At 34.1% G+C, this 12,665-nt stretch overlaps 1 protein-coding gene across 1 annotated transcript; it reads right to left on the minus strand.

Annotated features, from left to right (window-relative positions):
* Window positions 1-379: 379 nt before the first annotated feature.
* LOC123553237 (uncharacterized) lies at window positions 380-11,268 on the minus strand. Its single transcript, XM_045342984.2, has 6 exons — window positions 10,984-11,268; window positions 5,611-5,970; window positions 3,716-4,069; window positions 2,781-2,981; window positions 1,714-1,813; window positions 380-1,556 (listed from the first exon to the last, which is right to left on the minus strand). Exons 1-6 carry the CDS (start codon window positions 11,021-11,023, stop codon window positions 1,169-1,171), a joined length of 1,443 nt encoding a protein of 480 aa, XP_045198919.2. The 5' UTR covers window positions 11,024-11,268; the 3' UTR covers window positions 380-1,168.
* Window positions 11,269-12,665: the final 1,397 nt, after the last annotated feature.

A 12,665-nucleotide genomic window follows, 5' to 3' on the forward strand; every position in this document is an offset into this window, starting at 1 on the left:
TCGATGAATTTTTCAATTATAAATGGCGAGAGGCTTGACATTTTGAATGTTTCGTCTGTTGACTGGATCAAAAGAAATCGTGGAAATGCCATGTTGGAAGTGTATGGTCGGTGAGGATTCTCACCTTCCGTGCCGTCAGAATCTGTTTCGGTATGCGGTCGTTTGTTATTTTGGTTTTCCATATTAAATGTTTATAATTCGTCACTCGCAGCCCCCACCCGCCGCGGAGTCCAACAAGGGAACATGAAAACAGAGCGGATATCCAGCTCATACATGTTAGGGATACAGTAGTGATATACTCGGCCAGGTATTTTTTCAATCTTGTTCATATCACCAGTTGTAATGCAGAAAAGCAAACATGGGAGTCAAGGGATTGTTACTCTACCCAACCGATTGGCCCTAAGCCACCGCCTTCTAGGAAACATAGATTGAAGTACATATGAAAATATATTGTTAAATACATTTGTGTGAACGTAATATGAAGTTTATTGAGCGCAGTAAAATGTGACAATACAGCAGAGTAAAGACAGGTTTTGTGTAACGTATTTTGTTCCAAAGTTGTGTTTGTGAAAATACAAAAAATATCACATAAATATGCAGTTTGAAATAAGCAATAGAAAATGTAAACGTAAAGGTGAGATTTCCTAGGGCTTGGCATGACTAGCCGATTGATCGTATCGGGCCAATACGACCGCCAGAATGTCTACACCGAATTAGAGGCCAAAGATGTGTATTGGCACCCACATCCCGGGAAGAAGATGCGCACATGCAAACAAGTACGCATCATCTCCCCGGGATGCCATGGGGCACCTCAACATCCAGGACCCTCCTCTCCGGCTTACGGGCCGCCACCCACGGCAAACAGGTGGCTCCATTTTCGGGGGAGTCGTACCCCTCTGCATGGAGATACAGCCAGCATTTTCTATCCCCCCGCCGGCAAGGGGCAAGAAAAAATCTGAAAGCATCAAAAGCGTTATTTGCGGTACTGCAAGTTCATATAAGATGGAAGGAATATAGCTTTATTTTTTATCAATAACACTCAATTATATATCTTTCTAAACAATTCTGGTATGTCATTTTCGAATGTATGTTATTTTTTCAAACGATATCATTTACAGTATCAAATTGCAGTCAAATAATTGTATTCGTGCGTGTTTTCATCCGTTGGCTATAGTTTACAATAGTTAATTTCACATTGATCGCCTCCTCTTGTTAAATTTTTATAATACGGTTCTTCATTTTCATTACCATGAAATTTACTTTCATTTCGGCGCTTCGTATTTATTGATATTTCTTCTGTGTGTTTTGCGCCAGCTCCACATAAAACCTCATCTCTTATCATATTCAAATTAACCCGGTAAACCTCCTGTACTTGTGGAGAAGAATTTGAAGAATTTGACGTATTTACATAAAGCTCGTCTCCTTTTTCCAGTGCTAAGTTGATACCGCAGTTCATCATAGATTCTTCAGGTTTCTCAGTTTCTCGGGCTTTGAAAGGAGCCACGTTATAATATACAGCTTCACTGCTTCTTGATTCAGGTAGTCGACGAGATCTCCTGGAGAGTAAATAACCACATTATTTTCTATACTGTACTAGGAAATAAAAACTATGCATTTTCATATCTTCTGCACTTATATTTGTAAGAGTGAAAGGTTCTAAAAATGGAAAATCTAGGTGGTGTTTTGATCTTTCATATTTTTAGAATATATTACCTCCGATATGGTAGAACAGCAGTTGTGACAACAGATACAAGTGCTACTAGTCCCACTAGTGCTCCAGCAATCGCTAAATAGGGAACATCTCCGGAGCTGCCTGAAAAATCACCCTTTATGTAAGTATATTGAGTTTACAATTAGAAAACAGTCCTTTCTTTACCCTAAACCAAACAAAGCTAGAGAGTAATTTTAAAAAAAAATAACAAACAAAAAAAACACATGGACTAAGATAAACATTTTACTTTCAGTATATTTAAAAATTGGTGCACACTGTACTGGCAAATAGATTCCTTTTATTCATTTAAATATCTTAAATTTATACTATCATGACCAAAAGATTTAGTATACTAGCATTTAGTTTTCAGTCATGAAGCGTTCTTTCTGTAAAACTGTACCAGGCATTGCGTTTTTTTTTTTTTTGGTTGTGCATGACTGTCCGATTGTAACTTGAAACTGGCAGAGTTTGCAGAAGGCAAGTTTTACATTAACTCATGTTTCTTCTTTCTTTCTCAGGAATCAAAAAGTAATTATTACTATTAATCAGTGCGAAATTTACATTCAAGAATTACAAAAACAGAAACTTGCTATTCTAGTGTCTTTTGTGGTTCCTTACACAACTTCATAATGAAAGACCATAGGATTTTGATAAATAATATAAAGTTTATTGAAATAGTCAATAATTATGTGAATTCATATTGAATTTATCGTTTGATCTTGGACTGTCGTATTGACCTAACCTCCTTGACAATAATATATAATATTATATCACCCAAATTAATAATCTTTTAATTTGTAGGGTGTATATATCATGTTGTACTGTACATTTTATTATTTACTGAAACAGAAATATTCTATTCATGTTAAGCATTTCACGAGCGAACAAATGTAGTTTCATGCAAGTAAAATACAGTTATCATACAAGATACAATTTGCCTTTGTTTTATAGTTTCCACTTAAAACATTTACATTAAGCTTGCAGTCCTTACATTGAAATGGAGACCATCCAACATATATAGTTATAGACATAATTGAAATAAACATTGAAAGACAAGCACTTTCAGCACCTTTCTTATTTCCATGTTGTGACTTGGAGACTGTTGTAGTTATATCTGTAGCGAACGAATCTGTTGTTTCGTCCGCTATTAATTCTGTGCTCAGAGAAATCATAGCTGTTGAAAATGTTGTTCCTGTAGGCTTGGTTGAAGTTGACACACTTGTCTGCTGAGTGTTATCGAAAGTATTGCACTGAACAGATACATCTAAACCTTTATAAATGTTACAATGCAAATAAATGAAACATTTCATTATAGTGATTGTCAATGAGATATTTCTAAATTTACTTTCAAAGTCGTCATGCCATACATGTAAAAAACATAAGCGATATGATAAAGCAGAAACACAATATCGCTTTATAAATTTTACCTTAAATGTGGTCAAACCGTTAAATCTTAAGGATGTGAAAATTTACAGCTGTGGCCTATATAACACAAATATTGTTATTTAGCGAAGAAGATATTGAACATATATAAATTCTGAAGCAATTGTAGTTCAAAATGATGTCTTGATATTATGAACAAAATTCTGGTAAAGTACTTCTGTACTTTTGATAACGGGAAGTTACGGCGTAACATTATTTATCTGGGAAACCAAGAATAATTCGTCAAAGCCGTTATACGGATAGCATAAATGTTTCCGGTTATCTGTAACTTCTCTGTATTAAACAGGCAGCGCCACTATCTTTTTAATGCCAATTCTGACAATGCATAGGTTTTGATGTAAACTATTTTAAAATGATACCATAAAATAAGCAGTATTGTAAGTATCCAATTGATATTTGTGACTTGTGAAAGCACACAGACATATACATTTTATTTGGCCCTATGATAAAACTAGATAAATGTACAACAATAAAAAGTTAAAAAGTTAAAATCTACTTTGTGGAACTTTTTTATTGTTCAAGAACAATTCATTAGTCGAAATCCAGTTAATCCGCATTTACCTTTAACAGCTATCCAAACCATTTGTGGTAACATATGATGAATTGTCAGGGTGATAATTGTTCTCAATTTGGTGATATTTATAGGAGTGTTGTAAGCAGATGAGTCAGATTCTAATGTGCTCAAACATTGTAGTAGTCGTTTGCCATCGAAAGAAAGGAAGCTGTCTGTGCATGTAGAGTCCTTATAGAAAGGTCTGTAGTCAATTACTGTAATACTGGTTTGATCGACATCACCCTCGACTATACAGCTGCATTGCTGGAGAATACTTTCCCGTCCATTCAGTGATAAATAAATAGCACCAGCGTTTGCTCCTAATGCTGATTCCCATGGTAAACAAATGTCATTGATTAAGCCTGTTCATGATAAGAAGCGTGTAGAATTAACATAATTCAACTGTTTTTGTAATATTTACAGAATCATTAAACCATCCTTAAATATCTGTAAACCAAAAGAGGAAACACTTTCATTTGCAGAAAACATACTACATGCGCAATTGTTGTGTTATTTGTAAAGTAAATGATTTCAATACTATAAGTTTATTTAACGTTTGTTCTGTAAAATACGGCAATATATTTTTATTCGAAAAGAAATGAATATTTGATATTTTTCTCTGTGAAAATACCAGACGTATTTCACTCATACAATAAAGAATATTCCGAAAGTACAATGAAAAGATGAAAAACATGTAATACATTCTTCATTTACTTAGCAAAAAGGAAAGCAATGCAGACGGGCAGGAATTCATTTATAATTAAGAAAAAATAAGTTCCCAAGTGTGGTTTATCGGAGAATAACCCGTGTTTTGAATTCTTGTGCGTAAGAATATATCATGAAGGCCGTAGGCCTGAGTGGTATATTGTTTTGCATAAGAACGAAAACCTCGGGTTATTTAAGAAATAATAAGTTCCCAAACATGTTTTATCGTAGAATAACCCGAGTTTTGAGTTCTTATGCGTAAAAATATATCACGAAGGCCGTAGGCATGAGTCATATATTATTTTGCATAAGAACAAAACACTCGGGTTATTCTACGATACATCACACTTGGGAACTTATTATTTCGATTCTATCACGACATACTAGTATCAACAGTGTTAGAAAAAATGGTTACTACTTTTACGACCGTGCTACGCAACTGGATCGGATGACGTTATTGCACGCGAGTGGTTTATTGCAGAATAACCCGTGATAGATTTTGCTCTACATGTATATAGGTTATTTGCTAGTTGTGTTAGAATCTACGATAAATCACACTTGGGAACTTGTTATTTCGGTTCTAACACTACATACTAGTATCAACAGCATTAGAAAAAAAATGGTAACTACTTTTTTTACGACCGTGCTACGCACCTGGATCGGATTATGTCATTGCATGCGCGTGAGTTATTGCAGTATCACCCGAGATAGATTTTGCTCTACATGTATGTAGGTTATTTGCTGAACATGTTAGAATCAAACGTTTACGGAAATTTCGCGTCAGGCGTTTATTAATGTTGAATTTCATGCAGATATTTTTATCCGTCATTAACTTATATCGTTTACTTAATGGAATAGAAAAAGTGAAAACTCTACAGGTCGCTCAACACAACAAAAACGAAAATGTTGCAAGAATTGGATCAAAGTTATTGCCTCGTCAGATACGGAACGTAATGATTCCGATACGAAAATACAACGAATCGTCACGTGGTGTGGTACAACTGTAAATCGTTTGTTTTAAAAGAAAAATAGGTATAGAATAAAACTTGTTAAAGATTCATGCACATACTTGACGCTGATATGTATTTATACTTTTATGTTCAATTTTTCTGCTGAAAGACTATAATATGTTAAATCGTAATAGCATGTCCATACCGATTTCCCCTCGAAATAATTAAAATATTAAGTAGAGCATTACCTGAGCTGACACAGTCATATGATATGTAAGCCAACCATAAATAATTGTATTCATTTCCATCGGGGCTAGGTGTTTTAACATTTTCAAATGAACAACTGCTTTGCATTGAACACAGCTGGTAGAGTATCTTCCTTAACGAACTTGGGCTTTTTTTCCAGTTTTGTACAGTTGCATCCGTAGAACATCTAGAGCATGATAATTGCCAGTATTTATTCTTTGCATATTGAATTGTGTTGATCTTTATTACCTCGTCCTGTTTACACGATAATTCGTTAGACCTTTGTTTGCAAATTGTACTAGTATCATATCTATTACGAAAGCACATAATATCTGTATGACTCTGAACCACACCTGTAGCCTCTGTAAAAGAATGCATAAACTGTACACATATCGTTATTATCATTATTATCATTATTATTATTATTATTTGAAAATTACATCTAACTGAATAAAGACACTTAACAGTTTTCTTACCATCTACTAATATTCCAACGTTTTGGGTACTTGCCTTCTTCATGAAATGATAATAATTATTAACGGATTATCGATATGATGTCATGGTATGCCACGTTAATATTGAAAACAAACGGCAGTATAATAAAACGCAAAGTTATAAATGAAATATGTGTTAGTACATTTTGATCAGAAAAACGCAACATAATCTTAGTATTAAAACATAAAGCATCAATTGTTTGACGTATACAATTAAGTAGCTTCGGATAAAAATAATAAAAATGTTCCTATAACACTTTGGAAAAGAGAAGAATAGGAACGATACAGTCATGTCATATAATAACTGCAGTTTGTCCATTTGGATACAAGAATTGTAACTGATATATGCCTATCTAAAATGTTTCTTTAAGCAAACGATTCAATTCGTCATTAACAATGTCAAACGGTAAAAAAGAAGAATTGTAAACCGGAAATGTTGTAGCCTTAAAAGTGTTGCCGCTATGGGGCAAGTAGTGCCATCTAGAGGAGTAGAACTTTCGGAAGTATTCTGCAACTGTGCATTAATTATCTTAAAAGTTTCGGATTTGTCTCGAGAAATGTGTACGAGATCTGTAGTGGAGATTTGAGCGATATTTGCGACACAAACAACGAATACATATTTCTCGATCCAGTACTAATCATCTTTGTGTTGCATAACTTTTTTTTTCTGGTAAAATGCTACACAATTTACCTGAGTAAATTTGAAGAATATCGACGTTAATGTATATTTGACGCCATGCCATTCAATAATATGATTTAATTAGTGGCGTAATATTCTTGAAATTTACATGTTGATTTTGAAATTATTAACGGATAATCCACTTCGTTATAGATATGAGTTTATGAGTTTTCTTCGTGAAAAAAGAAACTGATAGGGATGGAAACGGAGCGTGGCGGATTGACCGACCGAGGTTTCTTTTTCTCGTGGACTCTATCTCACATAGTGTTAAAGCTACGTTTGACCAATCAGAATTTCATAGTCAGTCTTGTTCATTTAATTGATGTTTACAAACCGCCTACCTTTGACTGACACCTCGGAGTAATAAAAATGTGCCGGCTTCCTTTGAAATACAATACCTGTACTTTTCAGAAAAAAAAGGAATATTAATGAAGGGGCGGTCATTGGAAGGCATGTGCATTCAGTTGACGCTCTTCGGCGTGTAGAGCCGTTCTTCGAAAATTATAGCTACAGTCATTGGTCTTCAGGAATAAGAAGCCACTATTTAAAAAAAGAATAACTCGCTCTGATTGGTCGAAAGTAGATCGCACATTATAACTAAGAAGAGTTGAAAAATCAGTATAAGTATAATAATTTGAATTTCATCAATTCAGTACGTTCAAAGTGAACTGCATTCAATTGGGATTTACTGATGAAGTGACTTTTGAATGTAGGGTTAACTTCTTGTAACGATTACTGTCAAATGAGTTTACTGTTGTTAATAATATGGTATAACATGATAAAATGATGATTAAACATTTTATCATATTTTCATTTAAATCTGTCGAACTTCGGCAGAAATAAAAAAAACATGTTTGGAGGTTACATGTATATTTACTTCGAAATTATCATATGTAGAAAATAGTGCATACATAACTTTTCTTATAAAATGATGATAGAAATTGAAGTCTGGTTTCATCCTAGATACAGATTACGTGACTGCTGTTAAGTATATCTATGACTTCCATCAAAATCAGCTTTACTTGTTAAGGTAGTTCCGCACGTTTGATCAACCGGAACTAATGGCGCAACGTCATTTGTCCGGAAAACGTAGAATAAAGTCTGACTTCGGCATACGGAATGAAGATTATTTAAACATGCGAGAAAATATAGTACAACGGCAACGTTACTGTCTTTCTTAATTAAGCTGAAATATGATACTAAATATCTGACACATTAAATAGTTCCAGATACTTCTTGAAATGAGCTTGAAATCCGCGGATGTCTTTGATCATAGGCAAATACTCCCAAACAAACATACGGACCTTGTCACAAACCGACATACGGGTCTCAATGTATCTGTAGTGTAAATGCAGGTATCGCATCATCTTTTTGTAAATTTTTGAGTTATTGAGGTAAATGTCTGATTTTTCTCATAAAATACCTCTCATGTTTTTCTGTATTTCATAACTTAAATTTCCATGTAAATTTTATTAAATTCGGTTCAGTAATAAGACAGTTGATATTTTATAAACTTCAGTAATTTATGTTTTTATCCCCAAAACCACTATAACGGGCCTTAAATTGTGCTATTCAAATCCGCGCCAAAGTAGTCCGATTTCCCGGCTATATCGTGATTCCCGTGGAAATGCAAATAGTCAGAGTACACGCATAGGTCATGAGTCCCATGAAATTTAGTATTTGGCGGGACATAACCCTACAAACAGACTGGACTAGATATGCCTAGTGCACACAACTTTCGACATTAAACGAATTTACGTCAAATTGATTTTTCTTGGTAGAAATTTATGCTCGATCGAGATAAGAAGTTTATTTGTTAGTTTTTTATATAATTTTTGAATTACTATTTTTATTTAGTAAATTTTTGTTCATTCTACAGAATTTTGTAACAGATTTACTTTTCGGCAAGAGATTAGCTAGTTTCGGCATGTCAGACTAATTTATTAAATTTTTCAGGCTTTTTTAAATTATTTCGAAAGAGGAATCTAAAATGTTTCGTTTATATTAGCTGTAAGATTTGTACTGAAATTTGTGTAACATGATAATTGTAAAGTACTCTTTGTCATAAACATACGTCAAACATTTCGTTGTTAATTATGGAACGCCGTTACTGCATTGTATTATAATGTATAAATCTTTGTGGCAAGTTTAGTACCGTAAATGTAATATGTTATTTTAATTTGAAATCATTGCCAGCCTATAGCATATACATACAATGTCAGTTTTGTTGAATGAAAATTGATATAATATTGATACCAGCTATTGTATAACGTTTGATTTGCATTGAAATTTTTTAAATTGTAGTCGTAAATAATAGCTGCAGTTTATCATTTCCTTATCTATAATTTTTCATCATAAACTTTCCATAACTTTTCTATAATTTAACTTTAGACTTTTAAGTTATTACTTTTAGAAATAACGGAAGTAATAAGTGACGTATTTTAATCACGCGACGTATGAACTTAGTGGCACTCATATTTTGTATAAGTAGCACGTATTATTTATGGGAGCCTACGGAGGTATGGTGTACCCAAAGAAGCACTTTTTATGTCCTTACTTATTTGTTTTGCTATTGTGCTTACCATATGTTATATATTCTAGCTCTTCCACCAGACGACTTTTACCTGGTGATGATGTCACGACCCGGAAGTACAATACCCGCGGTTCACTTGTCTTCACCCGTCTTCACGGTTTAGAGGGACTTTACTTGAGGATATGTTGTTTAGTTTTTGTGCTACTTAAAGTTCGAAATTAACGGAAACAACTGTGTCACGTCACGTTAAAACGGAACTGTTAGTGTTAGGACTTTGTATCTAGAGATACTGAGCTCAGATATTTTTTTGCTTCATTCTTTCTTACAATAAGTTTTTTCCATTCTTCATTTATTCATTATACAAAACCAGTCTCTGTAAATAAATTTGTAAATATTGTAATGGGTATTGATTTGTTCTGATTGTTATTGTCCCCGGTACGTCCATCCTGTCACAGACGTATACATTTTATTTCATCATATTGTAGGCCATATGTTTATATATGACTGTGAGAATTTTCATTTAAACGTACAAAGTAGAAAAGCTTCTATTGTCGAAAATGTTATCAAAATTGTGATTTCCCATAGACTCTCATTATGAAAACTTGGCTGAGATCATTTTTTATAAATCTGTATAGCAAAAAATCTAGTGCACGACCCTATCTTTATTATTTGCCAAATTGTCTTAGTAAATACTTTTCCAAATTTTACTATCGTAATACAGATTTGATTTTGAAATATAATAGCAATTTAAAATCACTTCTGTGAGAAGGTATATCAAACCCACTTTTAATAGGGATGTGGTTTACAAACTTCGTAAGATTTTGGGTCATGGCAATTTTCCAATTGTATTTAGTAAAGTAATCAAACGTTTTACGAAAAGAGGTTATGACCCAACTGTTTTGAGACACACCGCATGTTTGTTGTTCAATCCTTTTACAATTGGACGCTACGCTTTCCTCTTTGATTGTGTCGACGGATCAGGTTGAGGACTCTATGATTAGTAGTTCTTAAATCCCACCCGGACGATTTCCGTCTTCTGGCCTGTTTCGTCGAGCCCTTAAGGGTCTTTCACTTGTTGCTCTGTCTTCTGCAAAGGCATTGCGTACATGCGTTTAAGGTTCTTAAGGATTGTATTTTTATATTATATCTACAAGGGCATCTTTGTGTTTTACATTTACTTTACATGCCTTCTGTTGCCTTTACGTATGTTAGGGTTTCACCTGGCGGGGATTACTTTTATTTACACTGTCTTATGACATGGTGGGGGTGAGAGTGAGGTTAGGTGCACCATAAACCGGTTTAAACTCCCCCAGTGGTGGTTTGGCCACTGACCTTTCCAAGGCGGTGCCCCACTGTGTTCCTGTATTTGTTTGTTTTGTCCTTTTGTGTTCATATTTGTGTGTGGTATGCGAGAGTTGTTCCGTGTGTGTCTTTGGGGAGGCTGCGTTTTTTTAACGTGGCTTTCCCTGTTGGATATTCTTCCTTGTTTTTAGTATATTTTGAAGTTTTGAAAAGTCATAGTTTAATCAGAATTGTAAAATATATTTTCATTCGAACGCACAGAGCTACAAATCGGTATTAACTTTAAATATGCCTATTTATATCTCTTATTTACTTCAGAATCTTTCTTGTTTGGTTTAACAAAAATAAGTAAATATATCTTTGTTACCTGTTAGTAGTATCCAAGTTAAAATTAAACATATTTTCATCTTTTAACTTTTACTTTTCTATCCTTTCCACATAAAAGAGACGTCTGGTTTCGTATTTAGGTTCTGCACAGTGTTAATTTAACTTCTCTTCGAATGTCAACAAATGCAGTAATGCAATTTAAAGTTCGTTTGACTCTAGAATTGAAATGTTCAAAACTGTTAATCTGTCACTGTGATTTAAGATAATAAGAACGTCTAAAGAAAATAAAAGTACTGGAGAGTAGGATGTAAAATATGAATTTGGAATAATATAATACAAATGGTTATGAGTACGTGGCACCTGCATAGGAGTGGAATATAAAAAGTATGTCCTTAAGGTATTAACCTGAGTAATAAATCATGTTTGAAATAAGGAAAATAATGTTTGTCTGCGCTGTCGTGGTTTACGTTGTAGTGCGACTATTTTTAAATAACATGGCATTCCCTTGAATATTCGTCCTTGTTCAACTTTCCCCTTCTGATTCCCCCGCCCTCCACCCCTTCCCCATTTCGCCTCTTACCATTCCTTCCCCTCCATCAATATTTAGTATAAATTGATATGTACTTGTTGGATGATTCAAGCAACCGGTCTGAAATATTTTTCCACTGCAGCTTCTTTTTGTCGTGGGCCTACTATGTAAATGCGTGGCTCTGGGGCTGTGTTTTTGGTGCTCTGTGCTTCCGAGAAATTACTCTTACCTATTATCTTTTGCTAATATGGCGGAGTTAGTTCGTTACAGGATTGGTCTATGGCCTTAAAATCAAACTTCAAATAAACATGCTTTATATCTCATTTTTATGATGGTTGTGTTTGCATAAACGACAAATGAGGATGTCCTTATTCACTCGTGTCTCAGTACCTGAAAACTAAAATGTTTCACTACAAACCTAATTTGCATAATCTTCCTTTTAATAAATATGATTATAAATCCACCTCGATAGTTTAGTGGCAGAGCGCTCGTTTTTAATGGTTTGATCCCTAGCCGCGTCATACTAAAGACGTAAAATTGGTATTAGTAGCTTCCTCGCTTGGCGATAAGCATTAAGAGGATAGTACTAGGACTGAGCAGCCCGGTATCAGTATAATCTGACAAGGTGTTGTATTATGTCATGTGTCTACGGCGTGGTATTCCAGTGAGGCAACATTATATTTGGCATTGTTCTCACAGCTACAAGTAAACACCGTCGTTTATATGACTGCAAAAAATGTTGCAAGACGTTAGACCCGAACTCACACACATTATAACATATAACATCTCTAGCAGTTTTAAATTCAATGTTTGTCAAATCCTTTCGGGGTAATTTACTGAATGACAAGCACATCTCTTTGAATCATTTGTTCCATTCGAAATATATTTTATTAAAATATAAGTCAAACAGAAGAAGGAGAATTTTTAATCTATTTACGACAAGAAGGCAAATTTATCTTTAAGATTCCAAACTTTCTTACTATATTACGTAGAATACTATATCATGAGGCATAGCTTTGATTTTATGCAACCAGAGAAAAAAAACACTGAATCCGAAAGTGATAATTTTTATCAAAGGCATACTAATGGTATTTCAGGTTTCTTCACAGTTATGTTGAGCATGCCCTTCGGGAAATTATTCAACACTGATAACGAAATATACTGTAAGGTAGTGTTTGACTCCATATTGCTTC

Source organism: Mercenaria mercenaria, chromosome 4 (assembly GCF_021730395.1).
Source record: "Mercenaria mercenaria strain notata chromosome 4, MADL_Memer_1, whole genome shotgun sequence".
NCBI lineage: Eukaryota > Metazoa > Mollusca > Bivalvia > Venerida > Veneridae > Mercenaria > Mercenaria mercenaria.

Excerpts from the sequence above, each read along its gene's own strand:
- LOC123553237 (XM_045342984.2), bottom strand. The coding sequence starts at position 11,023 with ATGAAAATATGTTTAATTTTAACTTGGATACTACTAACAG. Across the intron at positions 4,070-5,610 it reads ATATGACTGTGTCAGCTCAG|GCTTAATCAATGACATTTGT; the intron begins GTAATGCTCTAC and ends TATCATGAACAG. Across the intron at positions 2,982-3,715 it reads GGTTTGGATAGCTGTTAAAG|GTTTAGATGTATCTGTTCAG; the intron begins GTAAATGCGGAT and ends ACATTTATAAAG.